We start from the raw sequence: 19255 nt of genomic DNA on the forward strand, positions 1-19255 counted from the left end.
AGGCTTTCTGGCAGAAAATCAATGACGTCATGTACAAAAAACCCACGAAGGTGAATAAATTAATAAATAGAATGACTACTGAAATAAAAAAATTAAAACCTCATATATTTATGTGTTCATAGGAGTATAAAGTCTATTTATAGATGCTAGGGAAAAAAGAACGCAAACAAATAAAATCATAAAACCTGACTTCCGGTGGTCGAGAACGCTAAATGGGCTAAAACAAAATCAAGAAACGTAACCGTTCAGCACTCAAAGTAACACCTGCTGTGGGATATTTTGTCAATATTTGAGTTTTGAAGGTTAAGATTGTGTAAAAATATGTAGGGGAGAGTGGGGTGAGTTGTGCCAGTTTTTACTCAAAGTGACTTTAAAGGGAGGCCATGACAGTAATGCCTCCAAGTTAAGTATGTACATATATTTCAGGATGTGGTGCATTCCTGAGAACAGTAACTTTGGATCTGAAATAAACTGTCTAAGAAATATAGCTTTCAGAAAAAAAGTAGTCTCCTGGCAAAACTCGCCCCCGTACGGGGTAAGTTGTGCCTATCGGAAGAATATGCTGGGGTAAATTGTGCCAGTGATTATTGAAGTAAAACAGAACATTTTAATCTCATAAACTGTAACGCTATATAAAAGCATGACAAATTTAATACAAAATTATTCTTATAAGTTTTATTTAGATATCCTCACTCTATTAAACTAATGGCATAAGTCATATTTTCTAGTTTTTGGGAAAACACACACACACAAAAAACTAAATACACATTATATATTTGTGAATCATTTCATACATAGAATGCTGTCTGTCAATTATATAACATACATGAATAAAGTGATTTAGGCCGATTTCTGAACATCCCATTGTGACTTAGGCCACTTAAAAACTGAATAAAACTGCTTTTTAACAACAGTGCAAACTCTAAACTGAAATCAGTGTTAGCTAAATTAAACAAATGGCAGGTAAATCAAACACTGATGAGGCATGCCCATCTCCTCACTCCTCCAGCTGTTTTTGACCCTTCTTTGCTGGGTTCTAGGTGTGTAGGTCTCGGTGTGTGGTTGTGTGGATTTGTTGTGTTTGTGTCTGGGTGTGTGGGTCTGGGTGAGAGGGTGTGTGAGTTAGGGTCTAGGTCTGTTTTTCTGGGATTTGTGTCTCTGGGTGTGTGGGTCTGGATTTGTGGGTATTTGGGTCTGGTTGTGTGTGTCTCTGGGTCTAGGTTTGTGGGTGTGCCACTGGAACAACTTAACTCAGGCCCTTTGGCACAACACACCCCAGCCCCACTATTTTGAAAAACTAGCATGATCCAGCAGTTTACAGCTAACATCATGCTAACTGTATAGACTCACTGTGTAGCCTACTAAAGCACTAAAACATGTGTGAAGTGTTTTCAAACTTGTCTAGAATTGTTCAGACACAACAATAAAAAAACCTTGATCATAGAAATTTTACTTTGAAAGGCAAAAAACATTTTTTTGAGCTAAAATGTGCTTACCTCTCATGCCATGTGTCTCCCTTTTATGCAGAATGAGTAAAATAGATGGCTCTTCAAAAATATGTGGTCACATGACTGATTTCTTCTATGGTTTTCCATAAACAAGGGGTGGCACTACTTCCCCTTTGGCACAAATCACCCCACTCTCCCCTACCTATTCTTTCACTCTTTCATTTTTATTAACATTCCTGAACACTTTGAACATTTTCACCCTAGAATAATCCACAAGTGAATCCTAGGATGGGATACTAATTTGGCCTTAAAGAGCTAAGTTTAATACAATACTTGCCATTTGATAGGTAAGTGAATATAGCCTTCAATTTGTTTTCCTACAAGATTTAAGAAGATGGCCTACAGGCAGACGTCTAGGACTGTAGCCTACTGATACCAAAGTACTCAAAATATTTGGAAAGTACCCTTGCAAAGATGGTCAAGAGTCACTTCAGTGTAGACCTACCAATATCCCCTCTTTATATCATGAATTATATTTCAAAAGTGCATTTATTGTTGTTGTTGTTGTGTAGGCTAAGTGTCATGCAATGTAACCACAGTATCAGTTTCATTTGTACTGTTGTGTTGTAGAAGTAAACCTGGTTGTGACTTGTTATTCACTCTTGCAGATTTAACTAACACCAGAAGGTGACTGAACTAGTGAAATGCTATTTTTGTTGTCCATAACTTTGAATTTTAAGGTTTGCTGCCTTTTATTTTGAACTTTTGAACATTTTTTTGTTAGACTAAGCGCTCTACTGATAATATTCATTGATGTGAAGTGCGACACCCTCCTTCAACTGTATTTGTGGCATATTATATATGTTGTTACAAAGAAAGTTGAATGTTTGTAGAGCATTTCAAATTTCCCTTTTAATGTATTGTTTTTGTGATTTTCACACTTAAAATCTCGAGTATGCCATAACTATTTTATATAAATATAGGCTATTTTCTGTTGCATGCACATGTATTTTATGATTGCAAATTTAACCTCATAAATGATATTTGATTTCCACTTTGAATAAATGTGCAACTGGACAAATGTCCTTTAAGTATATATTAATTTGACCATCACATATGAGAAAGTACACATCCAATAGCATAAAATAGTTACATTTAGTTCACTAAAGCATGCTAATTCTCTAGAATTGTTTGGATTCCTTTGGTAAAACTGAAGTTTATTGTAGTACAAAATACATTTTGTGCTTTGATACATTTTAAGAATATTATTTCCTAGTCCAATGGCAACCACACTTTTGTGTACTTTAGTACACAAATTATTAGTATACTTTTTTTTTTACAAGAGTAGTACAATAAAACTTTAAAATATCAAAATAAACCAGACATTCTCTCTATGATAGATAAATACAGTTGATAGAGAAACAGACAGATACTTTATTGATCCCAGAGGAGATTTGTGTTTCTGCTGTTCCATTTACTCAAAGAGGCAAGAAATATAACAATAAGCACAACAACAATGACTGAGAAAAACACAAGGTGGACAGAGTATTGTTAAGTTAAATGTACCCAGTATAAACATATGAAAAAGTAATTTATTTAACAGCAAATACATGCTTCATTAACAGAGCTAGAATTAGTAATGTCTACTTGGGTAGAACTGGTGGAATAGCAGGTACTGTGATATCGAAATATCTGTGAGCAGAAATATTAAAATAAAGCAACAGTGGAGAAATATATGATACATACTGTCAACAAAAACAGTGAAATATAATCTAAACTACTTTAAGGTGTATGGTACTATTGTGGTTTGTGCAGCTGCAAGAAAATGTTACACTTATAACTCCTTTGTAGACTGCTTAATTTGTAATTGTTGTAATAAACTTTATGTATATCACTATGTATATGCATGCACTTAATAACTGTGTTTGTGTGAATGTTTTTTTTAAATTAAGATTGGTATTTTGAGATTAATTCATATCTTGTTTAAAGACAAATGTTATGATTACTAACATATAGTAATAAGTCTTAGAGAATTTCTGGTCTATAGTCTATTAATAAGGAGATAAATTCTTAAGTATTGATTACTTATGGAAAGATGTTTGATTTAATACACTTTCACTTTCTTTTGGACATGTTAACCAAATCACTGAAGTGTTACTGTTTTCTTGCTTTTCATTATGTGTATTTTAAATGTTTTTACTCGACTGTAAGATAATTTGCATTTTTTAAAATATGTTTGAAATCAATGTTTCAATCGATAAAAAAGCGCAATAAATAAAGTCGAGCGTGTGAGTGATCTTCGCTACGAGAAGCGTTCATGTCCCTTCCCGGACACCGTAGTCAATGCATGGCCAGCGGGGATCATGTTGAAGGTGACAGGTAGCGCAATGCCGGCTGCTCTGAGTTTGTTACCGACCACCGTGTACGCCGCAGCCGCTGACGGGGACAAGGAGACGACCACCTTGATCCACCGGGACGAGCTGTCTCTGTACGCCGCTCCTCCTCAGCCGAAGTCCCGGTATGTGGAGCCTGAACCGGGTCAGCTGGAGGAGACTGTCGCCACCCTCAGGAAGTTCATAGAGCCGTACAAGGACTGGTGTCAGGGAACTTACGGTAAAATTAAACCCAAAGTTCAGAGTGTGGTCCAGTTTGGGAATGACACCTACGGCTTCCTGAAGAACCCACCCCAGGACTTCCTCCCCCGGGCAGGAGTTATAACCTTCACCGGTGTCCTGGGGCTGTTTCTCGGAAGGGGCTCCAGGATTAAGAAGCTTATTTACCCGGCGGGCCTGATGACCGTGAGCGCCTCCCTGTACTACCCCGAGCAGGCTGCGGGCATCGCAAAGTCAGCGGGAGACTCCGCGTACGAGCGAGCCGTTCAGACCTACGCTGCTGTGGAGAAGATGATAAAGTCTGAAAACAACCCCGAAAAGGGCAAAGACTCATAATATAAACCCAAAGGATCTTAATCTCAACAAAGCAATAAGAAATCAGCAGCATTTCCGGATATTGTAGATCGACATGTGCTTCTTAGACACGCAGAAAAGCAGTAATGTGACTTCCTCATGCCCACTTTTTGCACTATGCTTTTACATGTAACTCAGGCCGGGCATGGCCTGTCACATGGAGAGTGAATAACTTCTGCCTCTGATTTGAATGTATATTTATGTAGTGAATTATTAAAAATCAACTGTCTTACTTAAAAAATCTAAAGACTTTTTCTGTTTTACATACACGAGATGCTATTAATTTGACTGATTAATGTCTGAACAAGTCATCTTTTTTCATAATACTCCAGTTATAAATAGGAAAAACACCAAGTTCAAAGTAAACAGAGTTGCTCCCCTGTCTCAAATCATTGTTAATCTGAGTGTTTGGGCTTTTTGCCAAACATAACTTGCAGTTAAAAGACACCAGGATGGGTTCTACAAAATTGTTGAGCCTATTTTTGCACAAACTGTTGGAAAAACCGTTGATGAGTAAATTAAAAATGACATTAATCATTGGTTGTAGCTAGGGCTGGGCATTTTTGTATATTTACATATAATCTAGGTTAAGTGGTGTCCAAATAGAGCACCCTGAGGCAAGTTCAGGTGTGCCATGGGAATTTGATTTACCATGCCTGTTTATAACTACACAGCTATTTTACATGGGTGCACAGTGCCTACAATGAATGTTTAACCCTTTTAAATCAGTCATGGTCAATATAATTTGACTTTATGGACAAAAGAAAAAAAAAACTTTGATGTCAAAGTGAAACCAGATTATTACAAATTAATGTCACTAACAAGATACTTGGGTCCCACTTAACCAGCCGGAAAAAGTTATCATACAACTTAAAAAATATATTTAAATAGGCTGATCTTCACTCCTCATATAATTTATTCAAATTTGATATTGGAATACAACTCAAAACTTAAAACTACAATTGTGTAAAGTCTTCACCAATCAAATCAGACCATTTTATTCTCTCCAGGCTTGGGTGGCAGGGGAAAGAGACAGGAAGCCCAATATTTTTACTTGCATGCTATAAGTTAAAGTACTTGTGATTATTGGAGTTATGCTGAAGAATGTGTAAATACATACTATCTGCTCTTGTGTGAACAAACTTAGTGCCACTCTCACTTCAGTGCAAAAATCAGTGTCCCCAGTTCCAACAAAGTTCAAGATAAAGAAAAAAACACATTTACAACTTCAGCAATGACCACCTCAATCATAAAGGACATGTCAGTACGCTGCTGTTAAAGGCTTACACTAGAAATATTTTGCTTACTATTCTATTCCAACTAGTTTGATCACAGTCAACTAAAAAGATTCTTCTAAAGATGCAGTTTTTGGTCTTTTTATGCCTTTATTTTGGAGAATAGTGGATAGAGTCAGAAACAGGTATGAGACAGTTGGGGAGAGACATGTGGGAAAGGTGCCACAAGCTGGACCAAACCCAGACCGCCTGTTTACATGAGGAGCAGCCTATCCACTGGGCTATCTACGCACAGGGTTTAGTTGTTAGTTTTAGTTAACTTTAATAACCTCACGCTGATAAAGCTTGCCCATTCACCTGCTGATGTTGGACCAGGCTGCTCAGGTGTCGGCTAATCCCATTCATTCACATTCACTGATGCAGCAGTGGGAGCAAATTAGGGTTAAGTCTTGCCTGAGGACACCCTGACGTGTGGCTGCAGGACTGAGGGTTGAACCCCCAGTCTTCCTTGAGAAACAGCTACCACTACCACTGAGCTACTGTCACTAGTTGTTGCTGGAATTTTTCAGCATTAAAATATGTTTGAAAGATCAAACTGGAGCAATATTTGTGGGAAAAAAATGATATGAATCTTCATTAATCATTGGTTGCAGCCCTAAGATGAACATTTTAATACTTAATGCAGTCATTAGTAAAATGCTAAGTTTGTTAGGAAATAAAAAATGCAAAATAATGTTCCAAGTCCAATTGGGAGAAACTAATTTTCATCACCCAAATATTGGATAATATAACCAAAGACAGTGTCTGGAGCTGTTTGACTGCTTTAAACTTTTATTCACCTCAGCCAAAAAGTATACAAAATTAAATATGAATCACTGTAAAGAAATCCTCTCAGAGAAGCACCAGCTTCTCATTAAGAGCAATCTGTGCTTGGGTGAGGTTAGCCAGGTAGGTCACCATCAACAGATCCTGCAACAACAGAACAAAACATTTACATTAGTTTATCATAATCTCATTAGTAGTGATGTAAAACGATTATCACAGAAAGATGATCCTTTAAAAGGTGTTACAGGCAAATTAAAATCCAAAACTAAACGGTGAGAAGACTAAATCCTCACTAAAGCTAGAACAGCATAAGCTTTAAGGGTTTCTGTTTATACTGGACGAGTACTTAGTAAACAAGTATTGGTCGAGTTGAGCCAGGAGAGAGCTAAAAATAGGAAGCAAAGACCAATTAAATGCTATGAAGTGTGTTTGCCAAAGAGCTAAGAACAAACCGGAGAGCAGCAAACGGTGAAAGACTAAAGGAGATACTACAATAAACAAGGAAACACTAAGGAGCAGCTTTTTATTGTTGTTTGTGAGGAACTGATTTATTTTCCAGCTGAAGGCATGGACTTACATTGATGTTGGAATTGAGCATGTTCTCAAAGTCCTCAGGTGAGATGGTGGGCACCTTGTTGACCAGGTCCATCAGGAATCGGCCCACGCTGTTATCTGCTGTCACTTTACCAGACTGAGAAATAGAAGACAGTGAACCTTACAGCTACTATTAGTTTAATTACTCTGAAAATGAACCCAAGAGACAGAAAGGACTCATGCAAAGTGAAATGGAGAAACGTTCAATTCAAAAAGATGCTGCTTTAACAATGAACACTGACCAGCACATCCTCAATGTATGCGAGCACAGTGGTCAGCATGTCCTGCACTCTGGCTGCAGAGCTGGCCACCTGGGACAGATCAGATGTAAGACCCTTGGTGCGACTCGGAGTTACTCGTGTCCTCATTAGGAGGTCCACTGCAAAGCGAGACGGGAGGGTTAGAGAACATCACCACTAACTTTTACCTCAGAGACAGGGCTGAAGAAAATTAGATTGGCAAGGAAAATGTCCTATAGGCAGTACTCCTGTTATAGTTTGGGAGGAGTGTTTGTGAAGTGAGGCAGGGGTTGTGCCATGCATTAATGACCCCCCTGCAATATTCTCCTCAAACAAATTTTCTTCTTTTACACGAAAAGAACATTTTAGTCAAATTAAGTACATTTCTGTGATATTCTGCGTTCAATAGCATATTCCGTCTTCAGTGGCCAATTCCATTTGCAAATCCGTTAATGCAGAAATCACAGGGCCCTACTATGCACACCATAAACCTCTTTTCTACACTATAGTCAACAAGTTTTCCTGCAGACATTTTCACATATGCACTCCTGAAAATTTAAAACCCGACAGACGACCCCTAAAATCTTCTCAAGTTATATGTTCATTTAAGGAAATGGGGAGAGGGTCTTGGTAGTATAAAAAATAGTTAAAAGGATGTAGAAATGGCAAACAAAGCAACTGAGTCTGATGCTATGATGGCAATTGTCTTTGTGTCAATGCCAGTATGTGTAGTATGACATATTCCTTGAATGAGGAGAACATGCATGCAAACAGCCATATAATGCAGTTACATGCACAGAATTCGCACCATTTGCATGCCAGTCTCTAGGGGTGTGATGAGACTCTTATTTCACAAGACAAGACGAGACAAGATTTGGGCTCATGAGAACTAGACGAGAAGGGTTTTTTTTATTTTGGAAAAAAAAATACTTGAGCAGAAAATATGTCCTTTATACAGCTGAAAGTCATGATTGCAAAGCATTTCAGGTCTGTTTAGAAATGTTTAAACTAACTCCTCTTGTACTGAATATGGCTAAACGATTTGGGAAAATAATCTAATTGCGATTTTTTCCCCCAGTATTGCTATGCGATTTGATATGCGGTTATTTCTGAAGTTCCTTATATTATGTTTTTACCAACAAACACAGGGAATAAATCATTCTATAATATAACCAACACAATATTGGATAAAACTGGAGCTGAATAATTTTTTAAAATACCCAACTGTGATGATTTAGACTCTTACTGCAAATTGGACAGAAATTGATGTATTGAAGGGAGTTATTTTTTTGTCATTCTTATATTTAATAGGAAAACTATACCAAAAAAGTAGGATTATTGTAGACTATTTAAAAAATTGCCTGTGGATGACTGCATGATATTTAATGCATAACATCTCTGCTGCTGCAAAAAATGTAAACTGGTATTTTGATATAAATGTCAGATTAAAAAAATATTGCACCTTCTGCGATTTGAAAATTGCAGCAGGAAAAACTGCGATTTCATCTAATTTGCGATTAATTGCCCAGCCCAAGTACTGAATGGACTATCAATGCTTACACAGCTTGTCTTGTCTAACTCTGACTCAAACTGTACATTTTACTACTCTTTGAATCTGACTTTTCATTTTGATAGTCCACCACATCTTTAAATTATGCAGTCATTGCTGCAATTACAACCATAAAAAACACTTAGATTATTTAGAAAGTACTTTAAACACTGTTTACAACAAACTGAGAGATAAAGAGCTGCAACATTAAAATTAAACTATTTCTCATCCTCTTTAAGGACATCCATATTTAAAACACTTAAAAGAGTTTGTTTTGCTAAGTTTTAGCGCTGCATTTTACAATGGCCTGTTGCGCTACACGTTAAGCTTCTGATTGATGAAGCACACAGCCAACAGCTGATAAATATGTGTCTGACAGACGGTGAGACGAGAACAAGACATGATGAAGCAGCGACTGAATCAAAGTTACAAAGTCACAAATAGTGACACTATGAGTGAGTCTGTGAACAAACACAAGATAAAAAAACAGTTTTCTCCTCGCAGAGACCTCACAGGTTTCCAGCAGCAGTAATCCAGCATTTCACACTGTTATGATGGACTTATTATGCATTTGCAGAAATGCAGCTCTAAGTAGTAAAAGGAGAAGGGGGGGTGGGGTTGGAGCAGTGATCACAGATTTGCTCTGTTTCTTCATTAGCGTCGAACAAACAATCTAAACTGTCCAGGGCATCTTAGTGATCTTTTTTAACTTCCAGTTTGGTATTACATTCTGACAGGAGAGGTTCTGCTCCTGGTGTCCGCGCAATATTTTTTTTATGTCAATGAGAAATCTCGTGACGTTTTGATCTCAATATTAACGTCATTTTCAAGCTGCTTTTTAACATCAGCCCTCCCTGACATCTTATGCAAAACTGATTAAGGGCTGGCAGGAAAAAAATGTAGGATACGTCAGTGACATATTAATTCAATGTTACATACTGTGAAATCTGTCATATAAATTTCACTGAATATATGAGATGCAGACTGTTACTGGGGATTACTTAGAAAATGGTTTAAGTTGTGTTTCTGCATTATAATTTCCATTCCATTCAGCAAAATCTACATGTTGCTGTGCAGCCCTTTTAGTACTGTCTGTTTTCACCGTGTGGAATTCGCCCCTGTTCTAGCTAGTGTACAGTTATTAAGCTCTCAGTAATTGTTGTGAAGTAGCCTAAGGACTTACAGCCATTCTACACACCTCCTCATGTCACCTATCATCTCTAACCGAGGAGTCTTTTCAATCAAACCAATGCTCCAAAAGGTTTGTTTACATAACAGTTTAATATTGTTGTCTTAAAATGAAAGATTACAACCTAATGAGGGAGAAAAGCTGTTAAAAGTGGCAGCAACCTTTGCAAGCTTGAGCTGCATCCTTTTGTACCTCAACAGTGAAGCAGCAGCATGCTATACACAATGAACAGGAGCACGTTTTCAAAAGCATCAAGTTGTGAGCAATATGTAATAGTAGTGTCTGCATTTCACAGAGGTAAATCGGCTGAACCGGCATAAAGGGCGCAGCAAACTTGCATTTAGAGTGTGTCATTTACTAAACTTTACAGCAGATTTGGTCGCTTCATTCTCTGTTCTCTTACCTCCTATCCTCTCAGTGTCATAGTAGATGTACTTGACTGTCAGGGGGGTGAACATCACTCCAACTGTCTTTCCTGGCACACCCATCTGTGCACTGTGTGGGAGAAATATAAAAAATGTCACTTGCTCTGTTGCTGACTTTAAGAAACCTTATATATCAGGAATATCAGCCAACCTGACGTAGGCACGGATGTTCATCTTGCCACTCTGCAGAGCTGTGTCGATGGTCAGGTGAATAGGGTTGGTGGCCTCACGGCTGTAGTACTCATGGATTAGCACTGAGTGCTCTGTGATGTCAAAGCCTGTGGCATACCTGTGAGGACAGACAGAAATAGCTTTATTCATGTACACAATAGTCTGATTATGATCATTATGACTGGGGAGTACAATTTCACAGTTTACCAAGATGCTACATAAAATGATCTGCTAATGAAGTGACAAACAGGCTTCAAGCATTTGTCAGAAGGAAAGTGTTCTGACATGTGCAGAACTGTACAGCCGGTCCAATCTGCCATGAACAGCAGAAGAAGAAGCTGTTCCCTCATTAACATGAATGAAAAATATGCTTTAACATTTACAAAACTGAATTAACTGTTCAGTATTTACTCATCTACAAAGACGATAGTGTTAGCAGCCAATGAAACAGTCTTGTTAAGTACAATTCAAGTATGTTTTACTGTAAAGGGGGCTTTTATGGGAGAACGAAGGTCTGCAGGAAGACCTTAAGATATGCACAGTTAAAGAGAGAGAGAAGCAGTTTACCCAACTAGTAAGACCAGGCCAGAATAAGGATGGACACTGAATTGAAAAATGAGCAGTATAAACCATCTCTCTCTTGTTCAGAATGAATTTTCTGTCTTGGACCAGAATCTTACTACTATTGTGCTTAGATTAAGCATTTTTACTCTGATCAGGCTTTTATCTCAATCATGTATCCAGGTAACCAAAGTTTATAAAGCTAATATAGCAACAGGGAACTACCTTAAGTACAGTAAAGATATCTGAAATCAGAATGTCACCAACTGACATACCATCCAATGATGACTTCAGTGGGCGACACCCTCTTGTGGAGCTCATACATGTTCTTAGCAAACTCCATGTCCACAGCAACCTGTTGGCAGAGGATAAAATCTGACTTAACAAAACAGCCGGGGAAGCAGCCGGCTAGGTTTTCAATTTCAACATAAATTCATAGTTACCATAATAAATCCCAATTTTTACATTCGCTTGGACAGAATAACTTAAGAAAAAATACTGGTATAGTTTTGGGGAAAAATAAGCTGGAATTGTGTGGATATGTTGCATGCATTCAATCCTAATACTTTAATACTTTTTTATACCAGGTGTTTAAATTTCAGAGTGCTGCATGTAAACTAATCTCTTACAAACTACATCTGTTGCATAAGACAGGTGCACAAGAGAGGAACGAATCCATCAAAATGTGCAGGTATACTTTTGGAGACCCTTTAAGAAAGGAGGTTCAACAAAAAGACTTAACCCTGCACTCTGCATTGATTCACCCTGAGATGGAAGTTCTTTCATACCCACTTTACCTTGACCTAACCTCACATAATCAGGGAGATATGTAAAAGAGAGTAGAAATAGAAAATAATGTGATAACAGAGTCTTAACGCACCATCACTATGTGGATGGTAGCATGTGAAGTGGGTCTGCTCTGCAAAAACTACAATCTACAGAAGATTTGTTTTACAACTCAATCAGCTGTGCAATATGTCTTCAGTACCTCACTTTACTCAGACTAACACTGAGGAGTGAAGGATTTCTCATTTGGTAAATGTCTTTTCCTTGCATCTTCTTTCAATTTCTACCTGTGAACAAACACTCAAGAAATTCATACAAGCTAAGGGACTCAGGGACGGATCTATGAACTTCAAAAGACTCCTAGAGTTTCCCTCACTTCAGGGTTAACCAACTCTGAAGTTGCAACAGGTCTGCCTTCTGCATGCTTTCCATATTGCACAAAACATTAGCAATAATTTTGTGCTTAAACATCATCTTTTCACTTTTTTTAGTTTTGCCAATAAGTTTTGGCTGCATTTGTGTCAAAACAGGTGTAGTCCTCATTTGCTTTAACTAGTTTGATTAAAAGTTTAAATTCTGATAATGTCACAGCTTTAGCATCCAGTGCAAAATGTCCTGAAGGTTAAAACTACTACCCCGTGAAGTTTTAGGCTACCCAGCAATAAACTTTAATATCCTGCATAACATTTGAACTATTAACAGATTTATATACCCTCAATAATGCTAAATAAAAACTTGGACAACATACCTCATCTTCAGACTCATTGTGAGGGACAGAGAAGCAGTTGGTCACCTCGATAGAGTGCTTGTCAGTGGTACCTGAGGACAGACATTATAGAAAGGGGATATTGTTGTTAAGCTAGCTGTATTAGCATTGTCAGCAAGCTAACAACACTGAATGGGCTACAATAATGAGGCACAGCAGCACCTGATTTCATTGTAGCCAATAACTACGTCTATTATCAGCCAAATAAGTCATGAGTGCACCAAAACATATTAGAACATTTTTGTTGGCTAGTATTAAAGCCAATGTATCAACTAACTGGACAGTTTGAGAGCGGAGCCAGCTGTTAGTGATGCTGTACTACCACAAGCTAGCAGTAGCCAGATGCAGGCTAGCTCTTCTGTGTTACTTAACCAGGCTGGCGGCATGCGTCAGTTAGCAGGGAAGCTAACGTAAGCTAGCTACCCATCACCTCTTTTATCAGGAGGCCGTCTATTCAACGGAGAAAAATATATCTAAAGTTTCCGCTTACCCAGAAGGGTCCCGATCACACGGCTCGCTCCCTCATTTCTTCGTTCGTAAGAGTCGCAGATAGAAGCGAGAACCACGGGGTGAATTTTCACCACTGGCCCGTACACCGACATCTTGGAAAAGGAGGAGTGGGAACCGGCGGCAGTGAAAACATGTACTGCCACCTAGAGGCCGGCGGAATAGCCTTCAATAGGTATTATATTAGTCAATGATAAAATCATTGAAAGAAAAACAAAGGCTCATTGAAACAGGACACGATAGACATATATCAGCTATACTTATGAATAAGAATGAAATATATCAATCAAATAAAAGAATAAATATGTGATTATATGAGGTCTATATCTGTGAAAATGTGATGTTAAATAGAGCAACATCTTATTTTGCCCCAGTAACAGGTGATAATTGGGCTTGGCAATAAATCAAATTTAAGGTATGTTGATGCATTTTTAAACTGTATAAAGTGTTAGAGACAGTATTGTTTCAATAAAATTTAGTTTTATTTTGAAAATAAAAGATGCCAAGTGTTTGTTTTTAATTTGACAAGGTAATCCCTTGAGACTATGATCTCTTTTTGAGGGAAACTTGACCAAGACAGCGCACAAGCTACAACGAGAGAAACATCAAAATATGACAAACATGACATAAAAATATTAGAGACATGAAAAAGAAAAGAAGAAACCAGCTGAATGAAGCAATCACATTTCTTTAGGTAAATAGCCAGATAAAGTTTCAAATAATCTTGTGGTCGTTATTTATTGGTAACAATATGGCATTTGAAACATTTAGTCTAAATTGAGAATGATCATTTTATTAATTTGATCAAATTTCCAGGCATTTATTTTGAAAACATTCAATCATATTGATACCAGAGCAACTAAAATAAGTCATACCAATACTGCCTGTGGTTTAAATGATCTAAAAAGGCTGGCAAACTGCTCGTGGCTGTCTAAATTGCACAAATACACTGGCAACATTGGAAAAAGTGATTAACTCTTTGCTAGTTTTACCCACTTTTACAAATATTTACAACATATTTGTGCAGTTTCACAGTTTATATCTTTTTAACAAAAAGTATCCAAGACTAGGTTCACACTGCAGATCTTCTTGTTTATTTTGTTTGGCTGTTCACACTGCTGTCAAATTCCAAAAGATCAGCTATGAATCTGATTTAGTTCCACTTATGAAAGTTGCCTGATTCTGATATGAAAAGATCATCTTCAATGTCACTTGCACTTTTACACAGCCACAAAAATATTACATTTGAGTCACATATAAGCAAAAGAAATCAGGCTTGGGTCACCTTTAACTGGGTGAACATAGCCCCTAAGTATGTAAATTTGCAGATATATTGCCAGTATTTTTGCACTGTTTAGACAGTGTGTTGGCCTGCATTCTTTGATGACTACAAATAAAAAAAGTCTAATATCGAGCGTCTTCAGACTTCTATTTTTGTTGCTGTAGAATCATACAGGCCTCAGTAAAATTTCAGGTATTTTGACCAACATTTGTTATTTATTTGCAGAAAATACATTGATATCTATCATGCATCACAATTCAGATAAAACATACTGAGATATGCTTTTTGTCCACATCACCCAGACTGAGCTTCTTAAGGCAAAGCAGTATTTTAGATTTGCAAAGGAAAGCAATAATTGAAAAATACTCACATAAATTCAGTCCAAGAAGCAGACAGGGATTCTCGTATTGTTTTTTTGTCTTTTGCATGAGTTATTAGCTCATGAATAAGAGCAAGTGTAACTTTTATAATCTCTCTGCCCTTACAAGTATCTTAAAAGTGATTTAGATAAATCCCACACACAATTCAGCATGATCTGGAGCAGTTGTTCTCAACTAACAGATTAGGATCCAAAAAAAAAAGGGTCACAAAGCTGTTTTTTTTAGTGAGCCTGCAAATGTCTCTCTTTAAACTGCAGACCAAAATCTGATCTTTTTGCTCCTACTATGTGGCCTGTATTTGATATTTTTCTGACAGTATAAACAGCACAAGTCATCCTGAACCTGACATTTTTGTTTCAGATGGCCACTTTGATATGTGGTACTAGATCAGATCTGATCTTTTGGACCATAGTGTGAACAGCAAAACAAGGAAATCAGATCTGGGCAAAAGATCAGGACTGAGCATTACAGTTTGAACATCGCCAAAGAGGTCTAGGATGTATGAAAAACAGCAGCTTCACATCCTGCTGTTACAAACTAATTGGACCCACAATACAGATGTGTATAAAGGCATTCAGGATGTGCCAGGAGCAGAGTTCATTGAGAATTAGAACGATGCAAGAGGGTATTTTCAAAAACATACTACACTGGGTAAAGGGATGATCTGGAGATGAGTGGAGGTCTGAGCTGGCTTTTATCCTGTAGAGCAGTGTCTAAAGAGAGACAAGCAGCAGGTGTGGAGGCTTGATTGGCAGCAGGTGATCTCAGCTCAGCTCCTGATTACCACACACACACACAGACACACACACACACACACACACACTCACACCAACAGGAGGGGGTAAAGGAGACCTGGATCCTCACACATCCATACATTTACTCACTTCTCCTACAATAAGATGTTAATTTAGGTTCTCCCAAAATTCTGACTAATGTCCCTTGCTGAGATGACAAAGTTGGCTTTACCAAGATAATGAGGTAATTCCTCCAGAAATTAACAAAATGTCCCACTTTCTCAGGAAAATGGAGTAAAATTAATTGTATGCATGTTTGTTCTCTAAGGAATTCTACTGATTCTTTGCAGATGATGTCACGCAGCAGCAGAGAACTCCCGCTGGGGGGCAAGAAGTAATTTCTGCAGAGGAAATGCAACCAAAAAGGCCATGAATGAGCTGTTTACGGCTATAACAAGTATTCAAAGTGTGAAAATATCTAGCATTCTTAATTCTTAAGCTACTTTTGTGCCTCCTTCTAGTACCCGGACGAGCATTGTCACACAGCACTTGAGCATGCTCTCTCAAAGCGGTCCAGTTTGATTAAGTACAGATTTGTCACAGTTCAGCTCATTAAACTCTGATCTTATCCATGTTTCCTCTGCTGATGTTGGCCCAGTCTCCCTGATGGGAAATCCGCCTGATCCAGATCATTTGGCTCAGCTCAGTAGAGCTGGTTGTTTGGCTCCCAAACAGCTCTTCATTTGGTAACAGTTTGGCTTTTTAAATGTGGCTTAAATATTTGAAAAGGATGGTGGAAAGGAACCTGGCACTCAAACATGGCTCACACTGAAGAGCCGTTTAGAAGCACAGGCTTGTTCATAATTGGCTAAACTTTACTCGGTCGCTTAGCCCACAAGGTTTATTCTGTTGATTGTATATCTCAGTTTTGATGAAAACCATGTTTGTGACAAAATGAGGATTTTTCATATGTTTAGGAGGCTCCACTAGCCTCTTGGCTCGATTCAAGACTCCTCAGGACTCTTGTCTTCCTTCATCTAGATAGACAACGCTGCAGGTCTGCAGGACTGTGTATTTGTGATAGTGATCGCCTCCTCTCCAGTTAAATATAATAGGTAAAAATCACCTTTTTGTAAAGTGTAGGGATCACAGCCAATGTAAGCAGAAATGCTCTGATGATAATTGCAGTGTAGAGGTCCATTTAGAGCAGTTACTTTCCTTCATTCCCATTTATTCCTAATGGCTGTTTCCTACTTCCCGACCCCCAGAGGACATCTGGGATCATCATGTGACTGCAAACAATCTCTAATGATGCACAGGGATGCACAGATACTACCAGTTCTTGTTCTCTTACTCATAAAACACTGCAGACACTGGACTCAGTATCATTTTAAAGCAGTGACTCTCAACTGGCGGGTCTGGACCCAAAATTGGGTTGCAAAGCTCTTTCAAGTGGGGGAAAAAAATCCAAAAAAATGTCTATTGTATGGAAGCCCTAAGGGCACATACATGCATGTATTCTATAGGCTTTCCTATGATGAGTAAATTTCTGTGTTTGTCTCAAGATTTCAATTTATTTCTTTTCCTGTCTTTGGAGAACATTAAGTTTTCTCAGTAAAGTTCCTCATGAAATTACCAAATGTCCATGCTGTCTTGGGAAAAGGGGGTAAAATTAAATGCATGCATGCATTTCCTTCTGTAATTATGTTCTTTTAAAAATGTTTATTTAAGCCTGGCTCTTTGATTGATTGTGTATATTCTATCAAGGGTCCAAACTACAAAAATCTTTATTAAGTAAATTTGAGTGGTTGAAAATGTTCAATAATTTGGGTCTTGATTTCTTTTAAGAAGGTGGTGGTGGGTCCTGATACCAAGCAGTTAAGAACCACTTTTTTAAAGCATGTCAACCTCTCATATGTGAGTACATAGTCAAAGTCTGAGCCATGTTGGTGATATTTTAACATCAATGAGGATAAAAAAATAGAGGAGAATGAAACTTTTGCACTAATAAATTGCCAAGAGGAGGGATGAAGATCATCTGATGAAAACAACAAACTTTCAAATTAATTTAAGAACAGTTATGTTATTATTTAGTGCTCATATTTGATTGAAATGTAAGTACTTGTGCATGAAGGGGAGACCGGTGGCAATTGTAACACACTCAATTCCTCCAATTAGAAACAAGCTAGAGGGATGAAACCAAGTCTGCACATGCTCAGAAGGATTCTCTCTCTGCCTGCTGAGAATGAGCAGGAATACTTCAACACCACAGAAGCTGTCCATTAAAAAACATAATTTTGAGGTACGAAAGTTACTTTTTGGTTTGTCAAATGTTTTTCTTCTGCTGTCTAAAGTTTAGATGATAGTAAAGTCACACTCTTTAATTTTATCCCTGACCTTTTGGTAAAAAAATCAACCTGAACAACCTATGCTACCATAAGTGCTAGTAGCTAGCATGAGAGACTTTATTATGGCTGCTGAGTCAGGGGCAATTGTAACACTGCTACAATTGTTTTCAGTTGCCATAGACTACTATAAGCCACATTGCCTTAATTTTTCTTTTTAAGAATAGATGTATTTCACACATTTTAAAAGAAAAAAGGATTATAAGCAATCTTGTTCATGTAGCGATGTTAATGTGTCTATTTTCCATTTTTATTAAAGTTTGGCTACAGAGAGATCTTAACTGATGAATCTGATATAGTTTGAATAGATCCAAATAATAAAAATGTACTGAGTAGAAAATAATTCTTACTGTGATTTATCAGTGCAATGAGCTGTGGTGTGTCTATAAACAGATATATCTTTACTTTGAATTCATATGACAGCCTACTTGAATTGGGGAAAATAAGAAACCATGTTGAAAAAGAACTTGGTAAATCTACGTGATACTGTAGCAGAAATGGAAATCCTTAAGAGTTAACCCCAATCTGAAATATAGAGGGGAAATATGATGTTTCTGGTCATTACGGGGTAATTGTAACACGAACAAAACAGACATGCCTTTATGAGTTAACATACAGTGATAGCTTTATTAACTAGTGCAAAAATAGATGTTTCTTATATTTAAAAATGGTGTCCGTATTCCAAGTTATCTGTGAGTTATGGAGAAAATTGTGAAAATTGTTACAGTTGTTCCCAGTCTCCCCTACTTTGTCTGGAAAATATATCTATATGTTTAAACATATTCAAAAATGATGGTCACAATTCTGATAAAGAAGGTAGTGGTGAATCCTGAGATGTGGAGAGCAGCAGTTCAATGTTTTAAGGTATTTATAGCGGAATAGTTATGGGATATTAACGTTTTTATAGCCAGATGGGAAAATAAATTTTATTGGCATTATAAGGAACAATAGCCTATTGAATTATCTATTTCATACCGGAGATCTGAGTGAAAGTGTGAAGTCTATGAGATTTAATTTGCGTGATAAACCGCCCTTTATTCCCTCCAGTCTGTGGGCAGATGTTGTGGGTCTGCCTGTGAGCGTGGAGGGGGAGCTTCTGTCCCTCTGTTGTGGAAATGAAGAGTGTCTGATCCTGGCTGGGCTGTTTTTTTTTTTTTTTTTTTTTTTTTGGAGGGGGGGCTGGGTCTGGCTTT

General features: G+C 37.6%; 2 protein-coding genes across 2 annotated transcripts; one reads left to right on the forward strand and one right to left on the reverse strand.

Moving 5' to 3' along the window:
• The first annotated feature begins 3767 nt into the window (after nt 1–3767).
• On the forward strand, nt 3768–4649 carry LOC121520371 (MICOS complex subunit MIC26-like). The gene has a single exon (XM_041803780.1). The coding sequence runs from the start codon at nt 3812–3814 to the stop codon at nt 4394–4396; it is 585 nt and encodes a 194-aa protein (XP_041659714.1). The 5' UTR covers nt 3768–3811; the 3' UTR covers nt 4397–4649.
• A 1813-nt stretch (nt 4650–6462) lies between these two features.
• On the reverse strand, nt 6463–13399 carry eif3f (eukaryotic translation initiation factor 3, subunit F). Its single transcript, XM_041803689.1, has 8 exons — nt 13245–13399; nt 12737–12807; nt 11478–11557; nt 10622–10759; nt 10449–10540; nt 7311–7447; nt 7052–7165; nt 6463–6618 (listed from the first exon to the last, which is right to left on the reverse strand). The coding sequence occupies exons 1-8, from the start codon at nt 13354–13356 to the stop codon at nt 6541–6543; spliced, it is 822 nt and encodes a 273-aa protein (XP_041659623.1). The 5' UTR covers nt 13357–13399; the 3' UTR covers nt 6463–6540.
• Between the last annotated feature and the right edge of the window lie 5856 nt (nt 13400–19255).

This window comes from Cheilinus undulatus, linkage group 13 (genome assembly GCF_018320785.1).
Source record: "Cheilinus undulatus linkage group 13, ASM1832078v1, whole genome shotgun sequence".
Classification (NCBI taxonomy): domain Eukaryota; kingdom Metazoa; phylum Chordata; class Actinopteri; order Labriformes; family Labridae; genus Cheilinus; species Cheilinus undulatus.

Coding starts and splice junctions, on each gene's coding strand:
- LOC121520371 (XM_041803780.1), top strand. CDS start 3,812: ATGTTGAAGGTGACAGGTAGCGCAATGCCGGCTGCTCTGAGTTTGTTA.
- eif3f (XM_041803689.1), bottom strand. CDS start 13,356: ATGTCGGTGTACGGGCCAGTGGTGAAAATTCACCCCGTGGTTCTCGCT. Junction 12,808..13,244: donor TGTGATCGGGACCCTTCTGG/GTAAGCGGAAAC, acceptor GTCTGTCCTCAG/GTACCACTGACAAGCACTCT. Junction 7,166..7,310: donor CATACATTGAGGATGTGCTG/GTCAGTGTTCAT, acceptor TCTATTTCTCAG/TCTGGTAAAGTGACAGCAGA.